This window comes from Vipera ursinii (genome assembly GCF_947247035.1).
Source record: "Vipera ursinii genome assembly, chromosome: 3".
Taxonomy (NCBI): Eukaryota; Metazoa; Chordata; class Lepidosauria; order Squamata; family Viperidae; genus Vipera; species Vipera ursinii.
Genome location: NC_139516.1, coordinates 29,262,088 through 29,279,268, shown reverse-complemented (window position 1 = coordinate 29,279,268; position 17,181 = coordinate 29,262,088). Strand labels below are relative to the sequence as shown.

General features: G+C 43.8%; 1 protein-coding gene across 1 annotated transcript; it reads right to left on the bottom strand.

The window, feature by feature from the left end:
- Positions 1 to 341: 341 nt before the first annotated feature.
- On the bottom strand, positions 342 to 16,426 carry AAR2 (AAR2 splicing factor). The gene is made up of 4 exons (XM_083357358.1): positions 16,197 to 16,426; positions 13,578 to 14,376; positions 10,365 to 10,594; positions 342 to 1,343 (listed from the first exon to the last, which is right to left on the bottom strand). Exons 2-4 carry the CDS (start codon positions 14,332 to 14,334, stop codon positions 1,176 to 1,178), a joined length of 1,155 nt encoding a protein of 384 aa, XP_083213484.1. The 5' UTR covers positions 14,335 to 14,376; positions 16,197 to 16,426; the 3' UTR covers positions 342 to 1,175.
- Positions 16,427 to 17,181: the final 755 nt, after the last annotated feature.

Genomic DNA, 17,181 nt, shown 5'->3' with positions numbered 1-17,181 from the left:
CCTGGAAAGCACGTGACTTGCTCAAGGGGAAGACAGACAAAATAAGGCTGCAAAACTGCAACACAAAGTTAAGCACAACACCAGAGGCTTTCTGTAAGTGTCCAATAAACTCTGGGCTAAGCTATAGTGCTCAAATGCTAGTTGTCTTTAAGTAGGAAAGAGAGACTTTAAAGGTTGCAAGAATGATAAACGGTATTTTATCCCACCATAGCACTATCAGTAATGACCAAGCCTCCCAGTTGCTTCAATAGTGAGATGAGTGGCGTATAAATTTAATAAAATAAATAAACAAGCACACACCTTTGGAAATTTCATATAAAGAAGACATTAGGGAAAATTCATAGGCAAAACTTATATAGGCAGTTTTATTGGGTTGAACAGTAATGCAAGTTATTTTGTCACATAGGCATATCAATCCTTGAAGGAGCCTTATAGACTGAAAAGAAATAAGCAAGCTAAATCTTCACATAGTAGGGAATGTTTGAAAAAAATTAACAGCATCCTGCCCCCCCCCCCAGAGAAAACATTATAAGATAACAGGCCCTATTGCTTGCTCCAGGCTATTTTATAACATTTTCAGTCCTGTGAAGTAACAGCAGAAAGCAGCCTGTCCTGAGAGGACATACTAAAAAAGAATGGAGAACATTCAGTGTAGCTTTCTAGAAACAACTTACTGTAGACAGAATATTAAAACACAAAATTTTTCTTTCAATTCATAGTAACTCACTTCGCATTTTTATACTTTTAAAAAGTTAAGAAAAGCTAGGAGTGGATGAAATAAAACTGATGGAATGGGAAGAGCTCTAATGCAGCCAAAAGTTCCACCGCAAATTAAAATCAATGAAAACAATTATTACTGGACTAACTCAAAAAGTAGCATTTGATATTTCCTTGTTCAATATTGTTCAAAACATGTTACAGTATTCACGTTCACAGTGAAATAAGCCTAACTTTGTTATCCAAGAGACAAGAACAATGTGAGAATAAGTTCATTTTTAGGACAGACTAGGTACAATCTTGTCTACTTTTTCTACAAGGATAAAAAATCTTGCAACACTATTTGACCTCATAGTTCTGTATGTACAAAAAGAAGCAAAATATGATGAATATGTTTCATAGCCGAAACATATGGCACAACTGGAAAATTACAGTAATATTAAGAAAAACAGCCATGTTCAGTCCACAAATGTTCCTTCTGGTAGTTCAACAACAATGGGGGCACAGTCCTCTGGATCAGTCTCAAAGTCCCACTTGAATTTCTTTGTTAGGTGGGCTTTAAATCTTTCTGCCTTTTTCCTCAGAGTCCTGTCAACAGCTGGATTACAAGTGTAAGAAAAGAACACCTAAAAACACATTACACATCAATTAATACAACACTTAAAACAGACTAGACAACCCTATAATCCCCCAATGGCTCATTCTTTGAGACAAAGATAGTTCAGTCTTATGTGACCAGAATGAACATTAAATTTGAGGCTTGACCATATTTTTTACTCCAATGCTGAATGGTCCTGTAACCATCTCAAATTATACATATCATAAATGGAAAAATAACTGTAATGGTAAACCATAATTGTGAGTTGATTGCCAAATGCCTGAATCACAATCACACAACTGTGGGGACTCTGCGATGGCCTCAACTTCAAAAGCTGGTTGTAAGTCCTCCTTCTTAAGTGCTGTCACAACTTTGAACTGTTGCTAAATGTTATTGAAAGATTATTCAAGAGAATGCTGTAAAAGTGAGAATGACTGAAAGATGCAATATAATGTGGATGTGAGAAAGACAGTGGCAAACAATATAGGCAGAGAGAAAGGAAAAGGTACAATTAAGAGGCTATTTAGAGCAGTTTTGATGTAAAGAACAATACAGGGAATGGATATAACACATGGCTTCTGGAATTATTTCTAACAGTAGCTCTGCTCTGGGTCATGGTTTCAGAATGAAGCAGTTCTGTAGCATGCTACACCACTGCTCAACTGCTTCTCCCAGACACTGCACTGGGAGAAAAAAAAATCTGGATTATTATTAATTTTTGCTCTGCAGCTCCCAGTCAGATCTGACCCATTTTCTGTTTTTCCTTCATTAAAGAACATGAGAGGGAAACATTATTCATATTATTCAAATTATATTAAGACTGTATGTTTAGAAGCCATGTCTTTGTAAGGAATTTAGATATTTTGTACACAAATCCATTAACTTTTTATTTATAGGAAAGGTACCTTCTTTTGATATATTTGACCAATCATTAGATTTTAAAAATTTGGTCTCCTAGTTTCTTCTTTTCTACTGTTTGTTAAATATATTGATTTCCAAGGCAACAGATTGATAGCTAAAATCATAAAAACATAGTTCTACTGTAGGCTCAAGAAAGAAGAAATAATCTAAATAAGGATTCCCAAACCTTTGGCATCGTGTCCTATTTTAGTTTTGAAACATTCACATCTCCACTACTAAATGTCTATTAAAACCATCTGCTATCTGTACATGCATAAAAGTACACTTGGCCCTTTACCCTAAAGATCTGCCATCAATTCTCACTGCTCACCTGCCAATCTTCAGAACATCTTCCTTGGTATCAGCCTATCCACACAAAACTGCAAATACAGGTAGTCCTCAACTTACGAGAATTGCGCCCAAAATTTATGTTGTTAAGCAAGACATTTGTTAAATGAGTTTTGCCCCATTTTATGACCTTCCTTGCCACAGTTGTTAAGTGAATGATGGCAATTGTTCAGTTAGTTACACAGTTGTTAAGTGAATCTGGCTTCCCCATTGACTTTGCTTGTCAGAAGGTCGCCAATGGTGGTCAAATAACCATCGTAATTATGAGTCAGTTGTCAACTGACTGAATTCTGATCTTGTGACCATGGGGATGCTGCAATGGTTGTAAGTGCGAAAAATGGTCATAAGTCACTTTTTTCAGTGATGTTGTAACTTTGAACAGTCATTAACTGTTGTTGAGGACTATTTGTACATGCAGTGCTCCACTTTTTCCTTCCCATTAACCTGCCCACCTCAACCAGTTTTCCAATCTATTAAATCTTCATTTGACATATTTTACTCTTATATTTTTTCTACAGTATTCAGATCCTTGAGCTCTCTCTTGGATTTTTTTCATTCCTCTCTAGTGCGGAACAAAGAAACCTTATTGAAACAGAAGATTGGGAAAACATAAAAACATGGGTTTTTATTTTTTCTCAGGGTTTCATTTAATCTTTTTTAATTTGTTTTAACTTTTGTATTGATTTTCTTTTAATTACCCTGTAAACCGCCCTGAGTCCTTCGGGAAAGGGCAGTATATAAATCTAAATAAATAAATAAAATAAATATTTCAAAGGTTTTAGGTTTTAGGTTTTATTTGATTTCTATACCGCCCTTCTCCCTAGGGACTCAGGGCGGTTCACAGGGCATATATAAATAACAATACAAAAGTTAAAAGGAAATTAAACCAGTGCCCAGTTAAAACAACAATAATAAATACTAAAAATCAATTTAAAAACCCATATTCCCCCATCAGGCCAGACCAGCTAATTCAAATAAGTGGGTCTTCAACCCGCGACGGAAGGATCGGAGGTCTGATGCCATCCGGAGCTCAACCGGCAGTTGATTCCATAATGCCAGAGCGCCCACAGAGAAGGCCCTCCCCCTGGGGGCCACCAGTTGACATTCCCTGACCGGAGGCACCCTGAGGAGGCCCTCTCTGTGGGCACGTACTGGGCGGAGGGAAGTTGACGCCGGCAGCAGGTGGTCCCCGAGGTAACCCGGACCCATGCCATGTAAGGACTTAAAGATCATAACTAGGACCTTGAACCTCACCCGGAAGACAACTGGTAGCCAATGCAGCTCGCGGAGCAAAGGTGTAACATGGGAGTACCGGGAAACTCCCAGGACAACTCTCGCGGCCGCATTCTGTACCAGTTGGAGCCTCCGAGTGGTCTTCAAGGGAAGCCCCATGTAGAGAGCATTACAGTAGTCAAGGCGAGAGGTCACGAGCGCATGAGTGACCGTACACCAGGCATGTCCAAAGTCCGGCCCGCGGGCCATTTGCGGGCCCGCGGGGCGGTTTAATCCGGCCCTCTAACAGCCCTCCCTGCTCTGTGCAAATGCGGCCCTCCCTTCTGATTGAGGGTGGAAAGCAGAAGACTGTCTGCCGCAGGAGGGCGGTGAGAGGGCCGCATCCTGACGTCACTGCCCAAACTTGGAAGACGAGCGGCGCAGGCGCGGGGCGGGCCTGGCGGGACTCACTGCCCTACTACAAGTGCATCAAGTTCGCGCTCTCGCCGTCCTCCGTCTCCTCCTTTCCCGGAGGTAAAGCTAACAACTGCGGCTGCTTGCTGCTGCTGCTCCTCCTCCTGCCGTATTGACTCTCTGCTACCCATTCCGAGAGGTGCGTGCGCACCTCCCCAAACCTGCCGACGTTTGGGGAGGTTTGGGGAGGTGTGTGCTGGGGAAAAGGCCGGGAGAGAAGGGGGTCCGGGCTGGGGGGGAGGGATGGGGTGGGGGAGAAGGAGGCTTCCCGGGCTGGGGGGGGAAAGCAGAAGCGAGGGATCAGGACTCCTCCCGCTTGGCTGCTGCCGCCGCCGCCACCACTCCTACGGCCGCCGCCTGCTCTCTTGGCTGGTTGCTTTCCGCTTCTCTCCCCCCCGCCTGTCCTCCTTCCTGCCTTCCTCCCCTCCGCCTCGCCTTCCCCGCTCCCGCGTTTTCCCTCTCCCCGCCTCGGATTCAGGGTGATTCCCCGGGAGAGGGCGATGGGATTCCGGTGAGCTTTCAAGCCTTCTCGGCGGTCTCCGGCACGGCTCAGGAAGCGTTTCTGCGCCGCCCGGCCAGAGCCTTTGCCTCCTTCCCTCCCCCAAGCAAGGCGTCCTTTTTCAAGTTGCAAAACCAAGCGGGGTGAAGCGGGCTGTCGGGAAAGACATTCAGGAGGGTCCCCCTGGAGAGGAGCGGGAGCGGGAGAAGGAGGAGGAGGAGGAGGGAAAGTAGGAGGAGGAGGTGATCGACTCGCCCAACCCAGTCCGGGCCGGCCAGCCCCGTAACGTCCGAACTCGCACCGCGGGCGGAGAGGCAGGAAGCCGAGAGGAAGAAGACTCGCGGCGGGGACGAGCGCGATCCAGCAGCAACACCCCGGGTCAGGCCCCGGTGGCGGAGGAGGCAGTGGCGGCGGTGGAGGCGGCCGCAGCACCGGCAGCCTTCCTAGCAGCGGCGGCGACAGAGACAGAGGCGGCGGCGGTGGAGGAGGAGGCGGCGGTGGCGGCTGCAGAGGCAGCTTCCTGGCGGTCTTCTTCCTCTCGGCTTCCTGCCTCTCCGCCCGCGGTGCGAGCTCGGACGTTACGGGGCTGGCCGGCCCGGACTGGGTTGGGCGAGTCGATCACCTCCTCCTCCTCCTTTCCCTCCTCCTCCTTCTCCCGCTCCTCTCCAGGGGGACCCTCCTGAATGTCTTTCCCGACAGCCCGCTTCACCCCGCTTGGTTTTGCAACTTGAAAAAGGATGCCTTGCTTGGGGGAGGGAAGGAGGCAAAGGCTCCGACCGGGCGGCGCAGAAACGCTTCCTGAGCCATGCCGGAGACCACCGAGAAGGCTTTAAAGCTCACCGGAATCCCATCGCCCTCTCCCGGGGAATCACCCCAAATCCGAGGCGGGGAGAGGGAAAACGCAGGAGCGGGGAAGGCGAGGCGGAGGGGAGGAAGGCAGGAAGGAGGGCAGGCGGGGGGAGAGAAGCGGAAAGCAACCAGCCAAGAGAGCAGGCGGCGGCGGCCGTAGGAGCGGTGGCGGTGGCAGCAGCCAAGCGGGAGGAGTCCTGATCCCTCGCTTCTGCTTTTCCCCCCCAGCCCGGGAAGCCTCCTTCTCCCCCACCCCATCCTTCCTCCCCCCTCGTCTCGCGGCCTTTTCCCCGGCGCGCACCTCCCCAAACCTCCCCAAACGTCGGCAGGTCTCCGGACGGCGGCGGCTTGGAGAGGTGCGCGTGCACCTCCGCCCTTCGGAAAGGTGCGCGCGCACCTCTCAGAACGGGTGGTGCCACTCTCCATTTGGAGAGGTGCGCACGCACCACTGCCCGTTCGAAGAGGTGAGCGCGCACCGGGCGGTTGGGAGCCGCAGGAGACGGCTCAAAGAGCCGCATGTGGCTCCGGAGCCGTGGGTTGCCGACATAGTGAAAACTCAGCTGCCAGTTGATCTTAATGTTATAAAATGAAAAGTATGCAATTTGCAATTAACTTGGCATAAAATAATTCATTTGCATTTAATTGCAATTGTTCAAAGAATGTTCGGAAAAATGTTCGGCCCTCCAGCATGTTCACTTCATCCAATCTGGCCCTCTTTGAAAAAAGTTTGGACACCCCTGCCGTACACAAAGCTTCCCGGTCCAGATAGGGCCGCAACTGGCGCACCAGGCGAACCTGGGCGAAAGCCCCCCTAGTCACGGCCACTATATGATCTTCCAGAGTAAGCCGTGAATCTAGGAGGACTCCCAAGTTGCGAGCCCTATCCACGGGGGGTAAAAGCTCACCCCCCATAGAAAGAGATGGAACATTTTGAATGTCCCGGGATGCCGGAATGTACAGCCACTCAGTCTTGTCAGGGTTGAGTTGAAGTCTGTTCCTCCCCATCCAGACCCGAACCGCCTCCAGGCAACGGGACATCACAGCGAGGGCATCACTGGGGTGGTTTGGGGTCGAAAAGAAAAGTTGGGTATCATCGGCGTATTGATGATACCCAACTCCAAAACCACGAATGATCTCACCCAGCGGTTTCATGTAGATGTTGAACAGGAGAGGCGAGAGAACCGACCCCTGAGGAACTCCACAAACGAGAGACCTAGGGGCCGATCTCTGCCCCCCTGCCAACACCGACTGTGAGCGTCCCAGGAGATAGGAGGAGAACCACTGAAGGACTGTGCCTCCCACTCCCAATCCCCTGAGACGCGGCAGCAAGATACCATGGTCGATGGTATCGAAAGCCGCTGAGAGGTCTAATAGGACTAGGACAGAGGAATATCCCCTATCCCGAGCCCTCCAGAGATCATTCACCAGAGCGACCAATGCCGTCTCCGTGCTGTACCCAGGCCTGAAACCCGATTGGTAGGGGTCCAAATAATCCGCTTCATCCAGGACCAGAGGGAGCTGATGCGCCACCACACTCTCAACAACCTTCGCAAGAAAGCGAAGGTTGGAGACTGGACGAAAGTTGTTCAATACAGCTGGGTCCAAGGCAGGCTTCTTGAGGAGAGGTCTCACCACCGCCTCCTTCAAGACGGTGGGGAAATAACCATCACTCAGAGAAGCAGATATAACCGCCTGGAGCCAGCCTCGTGTCCTCTCCCTAGCTGCATAAACCAGGCAGGAAGGGCACGGGTCCAATAAACATGTGGTGGAGCTCAGCCTCCCCATAATCCTGTCCACTTCATCAGGGGTCACAGCATCAAACTCTTCCCAGATAACATTGACAAGACCGTCCGTGTCCTGATCGCCAGACTCTGCCCAGCTGGAGTCCAAACCGGTCCGAATCCAAGCGATTTTATCCGACAGATGTTGACTAAATTCCTCGGCACGACCCTGCAAGGGATCCTCCCTCACCTCCTGATTAAGAAGTGAGCGAGTCACCCTAAACAGGGCGGCCGGGCGATTATCTGTGGACGCGATGAGGGTGGAGAAGTAATTACACCTCGCCACCCTCATCGCTGCGAGATAAGACCTAATATAGGTTCTTAACCGCAACCGGTCGGGTTCGGATCGGCTAGACCTCCAACAGCTCTCTAGGCCCCGTTTCCGGCGCTTCATCTCCCGGAGCTCCACGGAGAACCATGGAGCTCGCTGGGATCTGCGCCGGGTCAGGGGCCGCAAGGGTACAACCCGGTCAAGTGCCTCAGTGGCTGCCCTTTCCCAGGCTTCTACTAAGGCATCCGCCGAGTTGTGAGCAGTGGAGGCAGGTGGGGACCCCAGCGCCGCTTGGAATCTATCAGGATCCATTAAGCGTCTGGGGCGGTACCATCTAATTGGCTCTGTATCCCCACGGCGGGGGGTGGCAAAACGGAAGACCAGCCGCAGGAGGTGATGATCGGTCCATGACAGGGGCATAATAAATGGAGAGCCCCCACCAAGATCATCCAACCACCGTCCAGATAAAAAAATCAGGTCAAGGGTGTGGCCTCCCTCATGAGTAGGTTCAGAAATTACTTGCGTCAGGTCCATGGCCATCATGGAAGCCATGAACTCCCGAGCTAGCTCAGATGAACCTCCCAGGGATGGTAGATTGAAGTCTCCCAAAACAATAAGTTTGGGAAACTCAACCACCAACCCCGAGAGGATATCGAGCAGCTCGGGCAGGGCTGCCGCTGTGCGACTAGGCGAAATGTACACCAGCAGCAAGCCCAACTGCGCATCAGAACCAAATCTCACAAAGAGAGACTCAAAGGATTGGCCAATAGCTGAGAAACAAGAAAACCAATTTTGTTCTCTCTCCTAAACAAATAAGTTTATTTAGGTCAATAAGCAGTTGCAGGCTACTGAGTTTCAAAACATTAGACATGATATATAAAACATGATATATAAAACATTAGACATGATATATAAGAAAGGAAATAGGTGAATAAAACAGATATACACTTAAAGGCTTTCTTGAAATCTGTTGCCATCTGCTGACAAAAACTTTCTTATAGCAGCCATAAAAGAGCTAAGCAATAACTTTTTCATTTATCTCATTGAAAAAACTGTCTGGCTTCAATGTTGTAATTAAACAATCTGTGTTTATGCAGCTTCATTGAATTTCAATTTGTTAAGAAGACTGCTCTAGGAGTGTGCAGAAAATACAAAAAGCTATCCATGGTTAGATTCAAAATACTATTGGGTTCTCTGTATACATTTCTGTTCCTTTTCTGTCTGTTGTCTACTCTCAAAAACCATTAGGCCTAAATGACTAGAGACTCTCTGATTGAGACATTTTGGAAATTGACAAAATTAACTATGTTTATGCTTCAAGTTTACTGGAAAACTGTGTGCTATCAAACTTTATTCCAAGTTAATTTTTAAGATAAAGTTTCTCACATAGAAACTTAGTTCATCTTTCTTGTAACATTTTAATGGCTCTGAGAAACTATCCTAAAAAATGAATAAACTATCACACAAATACAAATAAAAAGAAACTGACAAGGCAGCATGCAGAAAAGCAAAGGAATAATTAATATCCTTTATAAAAACATCTGATCAAAGTTTAGGCAGATGTTAGAAAAAATGTCTCAGAGAAGAAACGTTAGCATGTTTGAGGTTGCTGGCAAACTCACAATCTTGCAAGCAATTGTATCAATATAAAATGTAGAAAAGTTTAAATTCATCAAAAATATCCATGTACAGAGTGTTTTGGATCATTCTGACAATGTGGGACAAGGGAAATACTATGATTTTTTTTCTACTGCATATCAATTCTTGTCTATTCCATGTTCACATACTGATGTAAAGACAATGATATAGTTTCTAAAGAATTTTATAACACCCTTCCACAATCTGAGTGCCCTTCGGATATATCGACTAAATTTCAGAATATTTAACAAAGTAATGTTAGTTAATGAGTTCAGTCTCCAAATTGGGGAGGAATGTACTATAGCAGCAGCCCCCAATCTTTTGGGCACCAGAGACCAGTTCTATGGAGAAAGTTTTTTCCGTAAACTGGAGGGGGGGGCGTGTTACTTGCTGCCTGCATCTCATGGATGGGGCTTCACTTGTTTACGTGGCCATTGCTGACATGCCGTGGATCTGCCGGTCCATGGACCAGGGGCTGGAGACCCCTGTATTATAGCACCCATTCATCATAGATATGGAAGCACCGTGTTTCTGATTAAATTGCTGTTTTAACAAAGTCTATTATTAAGATCAAAACTAGGCACAACTGCAATCAGTCACATTGTCAGATGTGACAAACACATTAAGTTATTTCAAATAATAAAGGGTAAATGATTCTGTTAATAACAAAATAAGAAATGGAGAATGAATTTGTTGCAGGACCATCTATATTGAGATTAACCCAAGAAAAATGTTACATCTAATTCTATTTCAAGACTAAACTTTTAATTTTATTTTGCTTGGAATATTTTTTATGTTAAGTTTGATTTCGTGTTAAAGAAACATTGTAAAACATTTTTTCCTAAAAGCCAAGTATTGATATATTGTCAGAGTTATCATGCAGTCAAATAGTACATTTTAGTGTATTTACCTAAAACAAAATATATTTTTTCTAATGATTCTCTTTTAAAACAATAAGCTCTCCTTACTATTCCCCGCCCTTACTTTTAGATAAATACAGTACATATCCCATGATTACTGGGCAAATTTCCCATGTTGTTGGTTTTGGTGAAACCGTTCAAGATGACATTTTCTTACCTGCAAAGTGTTTGTTAAAAAGTTGTCTTGGGATACTATGTCTACAAAGAAATCAGCTGGGATTTCACTGAGCTGATGGTAGAGGATAGAAATGAGATTGCTGAACAAGGCTTGATGTTTCACTATGGCATCCTCTGACCTGCACAAGAGATTCAGGAGTTTTTTCCAGTGCTCAAATGCATCATATACATTCCCAATCAGGAAGCAGATGAAGGCAAACTGTAGCTCCCCTAGAAAGATCCCACCAAGAAAATGTAAGAAATACAGAACAACTTTAGCTTTGATCCTGGTTGCATGGTTGCTTTATTTATTTAACACATTATTAAGTATATTATAGTATCTCCTAACCATCATCATTTAGAACCAGTTGGTGTAGTGATTAAAACCCAGATTGGAAACAGGTAGACCATCTTAGGCACAAAAGCTGCTGCATGACCTTGGGGCAATCATTTTCTTTCAGCACCAGAAGCAAAGCAAATCACCTGTTCAGGCAGTGACCTGAAGACACTTGAAAGCAAACAAATTAAAACCCCATTACTCTGGACTGAGATCTAGAATTAGATTGGGAAATAGAAAAATTATATGGCCTAGGCATATACTAGTATAAAACAGAGCTCCTCTTAGCAATCAAGTTTTCTGAAGTAACAGCATCTTCCAAATAACACACAATATTTGTCTGACCTCAAATTATCACAAGCGTGTTATACTTGGGCAGCTGGAAGCTTGAGCTGGTATGTCAGTGAAAACTCAAAGACACAGGATAATATATACTTCCAGGGACAAATATTGATGCATGGATATTGTCAGGACCCACCCCAATCCACGTCTTAGGAAAACAAAAACTCTTGGAGTCAGTTCTAGTCCAAAAGGAATTTTTACTAGGACATGCTTGGTTGTGGAAATACAAGACAGGACTTAGCATTGTTTTACAAATTGAAACTTTATAAAGGGTTCTCGGTTCAACCCCCCTTCCCTCAACCCCATTTGGTCAGCCCCCATCATTTTACTTCGTGTCGTGTCATCCCTTTCGTGGGAAAAAAGGAACTTCGAATCTTTATGGTTATTGCCTTCTTCCTCTACAGAATTAAAAGAAGACACAGGCCAGATGCCTTCTTCTCTAACCCTCCCTTTTGTTCCCCCAGTTCAAAAGGTTCCCTTGGTCTTTGAAATAACCTAAGGCAGGCTGAATCCACATGCGCTCCTCCTTCCTCGGGAGATGGCAGAATCCGGGGGGGGGGGGAGAATAATGTTTTAAACATACATTTATGAATGTGATATAAATGGATTCTGACAGATATCTCAAGCTACCAATGATTTTTTTCCCCAAGTAGTGTAACCCCATCTAGCAACAAATGAACGGAACCCATAGGATCGTTCACATTAGAATTCCCATCCACATGATCTTCCACTCAGTTTATCCACTCTTCCGAAATGTGCAGATTTTTACTTACATATAGATACCATTCCATTAAGTGACCTATCCTCAACCTATGTTCATTCTTCTGGAGAATGAAGTGGCATTAAAAATAGCAAAAATTAAAAGAAAATAGTATACGGATAGTTCCCAACTTATGACAATTGAGCTCAAACTTTATGTTGCTAAATGAGACAGTTAAGTGAGTTTTCCCCCATTTTACGACTTTTCTCATCACAGTTGTTAAATAAATCACTGCAGTTGTTCATTTAATAACAGTTAAGTGAATCTGGCTTCCACACTGACTTTGTCAAAAGAGCGAAGGAGGTGATGACACGACCATGGTCATAAGTGCGATGGTCATAAATGTGAAAAATAGTCACAAGTCACTTTATTAATGCTGTTGTAACTTTGAACACTACTAAACAAATGGTAAATTGATGAATACCTCTAGTATGGATTCATTTAGAAACAAAATGTATTTGCAGCATATCTGAACAATACTGTGATGACTTGCATATTTCTTTATAACATAAGGCAGTGTTCCCTGACCTCTGCGGCTTGTTGGCCTGGCTGCGGGGTGGGGAAGAGAGGGGAACTGGGCCATGTGAGTGATGGGCCGGCACATGCAGCCCTTGCATGAGCATCGAGCCACCGTGAGTGGTGGGCCAGTGTGCATGTGTGCAGCTTGACTTGCACAAGCGTTGGATCAGTGCACGCCAGCCCAGCGCTCACGCAAGTTGAGCTGTGTACACACGTGCACACTCCAGCCAGCCACTCACATGGCCCAATTCCAAAAAGGCCATGGTTTGGTAGTGGGCTGCGCCCTGGCGGTTGGGGACCCCTGGCATAAGGTATCTGTGAATACTGTTCTGTTCTAGATAAGTATAATGATCCATGGGTACCACTTCATTCATACGTTAAGGAAAAAAAAAGCATTCTGGGAGAGTAGGATGAAAGAGGGGGATAGGAATTGCTCTCAATTCTGCAGTTTCATGCAGAAGATAAGAAACAGGAGACGTGTCTACTGTTTTGTACCTTTGTCTGCTCAAAGAATGGATACAGCTGGATAACCTTCTTATCAAAGGGAAAATTATACTTGATCATGAAGTGATTTTTGGAGGCAAACATATAATTACTTGTAAAACCAAATTAAATGTATTTTTACTGCACAAGTGTTTTACTTTAGTATAAATTAGTAAGGACTACAGAATCACTTTATTTCTACCAAATAATCTTGAGTGGACCATAATAAAATTGTTTGCATTTGTTGTTTCACTTATAGGGTATTTATACAAGCCAACATTCTTAGAATACATATTTGACCATAACTTAATTAGAGTGAGAATCTGCTACAAAAGTATGTTGAAAAGCAGTACTACTATGAAAGAATGCCAGAGGATTGCCATTAAATGCTGAGTGTTTTAAACTTTCCACAAGGGGTCACTAGTACTGCACATGATAATTTATTGACTGTTTTAATTCATTTCTTATCTCAATTGCTCAAACATAGTTGTTTAATAGTAATAGTTAATTTGCAAAGCTGGGAGAAAATGTATTATGACAGCTATTTGATCTTATGGACTTGGCTTTATAATTCATATCCCAAAATACAAAAATGCCCAAGAAAGTTTCTATACTAACAGGATTGTTTCACTTGCTTTGCAAAATTAACTTGTAAAGATTTGGTTATGAAAGTTACAAGATAATCCTGAGTGTGTCTAAAGTGTAACACATATAAAGATGTCAAAATCAATGTAGACAATGAAAAATAGGTCCGAGAAGGCATATTTACTTACCAAGCACATCCTGGGAATTGCTGGCATAGTGTTTATTAATCACTGTTTCTAGAGCATAACTGAGATCCATACTGTGCTTGGTAACTTCCTCAGGTGTGGCACCTTCAGGATACATTTGTTTAGGTATTTTTGTGAATCTAATCTCAGTGCCAGGCTTCAGTTGCATTTTAGGAAGCCGGGCTAGTCCTTCTGCATAACTTTTGCATTCTGTGTCATACTGGGGTAGCTTCTGTTCAATTCGATCTTTAGTATATTTTCCAGGCAGAACAGGCAACACTTCAGAAAAAGCACATATCTGTCCGTTTTCAGGCTGCAACTTTTGCATCACAAATTCATTAATAAAATTAGTGAGGGAGACCCATTTTTTAAGGGTGTTATATGGATATGGACCCAGAAATTTGTCCATCTCTTTGAGATTGGCTCTCATGGCTTCAGACTCATTTTCAGAAGCTGGGGTGAGGTCTACTTCTTCTTTTTGTTTGTCCCAGTGTAATATCTTTAAATCACGTTGTTGCAAGTTTAAGAAGAAACCAGTACGAGGACCACTTTCTTTCCTATTGTCTTTGTTAACACTGCTGTAATGAAAAAAATGAATGCCTGGCGGTATCATCTTGACGCCACAGAACTTTGGACCAATTTGCCAATTGTTGTAGTCAATGCCAAACTCAGTTCCTTCTGGCATTTTCAAAATTATAACTGTGGCACCTTCAAAAAAAAGGTGTTTGGCCAAAGCTTGGTCCATCTGCATTTCTGCCATATCAGCTGTTTCCCTTGGTTATATGACTTCTTATTCAGAATCCTAGTAGAAGCAAACAAATATTTGAATACATTTTGACACTAGAATAGATGTGAGCCAGTGTTACTGTACCAAGAACATAACTTTTAGATATCAGGTTACAATGCTTTCCTCACAATTTATCAAAGCAACTTCTACATTTTTGCTCACTATATTTAAAATAGCAAACATATCACTACACTGCCACCTGGTGAATATGATGAGCCAAGTCTCAATTTTCTCATATTTGAAGCAAATATTCCCTTAGGACTGTATGACAATACTAACTGCCCTCTCCCATTACCAATACCACCTCTCACTGGTTGGAAAATATTTGGTTAATATGTTGCCAAGGCAGTAAAAACATTTGGCACTGCATGACCAAACTACCAAACCTCCATTCTAAGCTCTGAATCAAGACAAAGAAATAAAAGGTTCTGCAGGCTTCCACTCTACCTGTCCTAAAAGTAATAGCCAAGCGACAGTTATATTGGAAAAGGGAGATGTGGAAGAGGTGCTTTCTTCACTTATGCTTGATTACACAAACAATACATTAGATGGGAATATCACTCAAAAACCTGGGCTTCCAAATCAAAGCCAGCCATAAAACCCAAAATTTTAGAAAACTTGCCATTATAAAATCCTGCATAGTTTTGTGATGGCAGAAAGGACAGTGTCTGAAGACTTAAAACAGAGAATGTTCTTTCAGACAACATTGAGCAAACGATTAAAAAGATTAAAAGTTCTCATTAAATAACCATTATTCTTTTTCCCCATTATTGAAAAATAAAATGAAGAGCAATGACAGAACACACAGTAATAAGGGACCAAAATGGAAATAATACATTTTAAAACAGGAAGAAAGGTACCTTATTGTAAAGTCCTAATTGGGAGAGTGTGCTAAAGGCTACCTATACTGAAGTGGCAACATTTTATAAAGTACCAACATTTTACCAAGAGTTCATCCGCCAGGAGGCTAGCAAGAACTTTCTAAACAATAAAGTGCAGATCTAATAAATAATTTTAAAATCAAAGCAATCAGGTTATGTTTAAGAAAGGAGTCATATTCTCCTTTCCATATTAGTAAAATATGTAACAACTTTTAGGACTTGCTTATCCACAGAAATATTTTTTTTTTCCTCACGGAAGTTACATAACCAAAAATCAGCAAACGAAAGCCCAGTTTGGAGCCAAATGTACACCAGTTAAAGAATCTCAGATGTAGATAATAGCTAGTCCAGGGGTAGGCAACCTCGGCTCTTTTATGACTCATGGACTTCAACTCCCAGAATTCCTGACTCAGCATAGCTGACTCAGGAATTCTGGGAGTTGAAGTCCATGAGTCATAAAAAGAGCCGAGGTTGCCTACCCCTGCACTAGACCAAGGGTAGGCAACCTCGGCTCTTTTATGACTCATGGACTGACTCAGGAATTCTGGGAGTTGAAGTCCATGAGTCATAAAAGAGCCGAGGTTGCCTACCCCTGAGCTAGGGCATGGATCCTATGTCACACTTCATGTGAAGCAGCCTTATGACAAGCTTGCTCAATTTATCCACCTTGAGTGGGCAGACCACGATTTTACCAACTCCCAAATAAACAGCAGAAATTTATTTCCGTCTCACATTATCGCAGGACTGAATGCCTTGGAACTCGAGCCCTGAAAAGCTTCGCTGTGGAGAGAGTTCTCGTTAGGACAATCGGCACAATGTCTTCTGAAAACAGTTCTGTCCCATTAACAACTGCACCCTCAGCAGATATTCGCTAGATCTCCCTGCTAAGGGAAAGGCATCTGCTGCTTTTTACGGTTTTCACACAAATATCAACTGAGAAAGGAGAAACCCCACCTGGGAAGGGCGATCCCGCGGAGACAAGAAAGTAATAGAGTCCCGCCGGCTGAACGCAAGAAGCGAGCAGGTTCAAAAACCGGAAGAAGCTAAGTAGGAGTTGTCAGAAAAGGCCCAGTTCCCACCTACAACAATGTCGGCACCGTGCCGGCTGATCTAACGCCATGCCCAACAGACCCGTCCCCGCAAAACATGAGGCGCCAGAATTTAAGACTTAGAGGGAACTTCCGCCGAGAAGCGGATGACGATCCTGATAATTGGAGAACTTCCGGCCTGCTTAAAAATGCTATCCGTGCCGCCCCTCTGGCTGCACTTTAAAGTGTTCCGCTCCTCGAGTTGCTGATAATATTTGAGAAGGGGTGTTTTTTTTTCTGTGTGTGTAGTACATTTTGGTTATTGTAATAATAGTACTTCTAGTAGTCACTATTAGAGGAAGAAGTGTTAAGGCGGAAGGGTTGTTTGAATGGGTGGGCTTGACATTTTTAACACCCTCTTGTTCACGTTAGGACCGATACACAATTCCGCAGTGGGTGATAAAGGCCGATGCCCACTAAAATTTATTCAGTTAAATGTTGTTTTTTTAAAATTTGTTAATCACACAACCATAAGCTAATATACTAAATTAGTATACTAATCTACTGAACTAAAATGTGACCTAGTGGTTTAATAGTTAAGGTATCAAATTAAAAAACCTGTGGGTTCTAGTTCTGCCTTCTAACTCTTGGTTAGCTGGTTGGGTGACACTGGGTCTCTCATCCCTAGGACGGAAGCAGTGGCAAACCGAGAAACCCTAAAAAGAAAACTGCAGGGACTAGTCCAGGCAGCTGCCAGGAGTCAACCCTGACTAAAGGCACTCAGAAGAAAAGGAAGGGAAAAGAAAAAAAAAGAAAGAAAAAATTTCTACCTATGTGGATTTAGTGTGTTTAGAACCGCTCTTCCCTTAGGGAACTATGACTTGTCAGATATATATTCCCTCTCCTCCCCT

Excerpts from the sequence above, each read along its gene's own strand:
- AAR2 (XM_083357358.1), bottom strand. The coding sequence starts at position 14,334 with ATGGCAGAAATGCAGATGGACCAAGCTTTGGCCAAACACCTTTTTTTT. Across the intron at positions 10,595-13,577 it reads CAATTCCCAGGATGTGCTTG|GGGAGCTACAGTTTGCCTTC; the intron begins GTAAGTAAATAT and ends GGATCTTTCTAG. Across the intron at positions 1,344-10,364 it reads TTTTAACAAACACTTTGCAG|GTGTTCTTTTCTTACACTTG; the intron begins GTAAGAAAATGT and ends ATGTGTTTTTAG.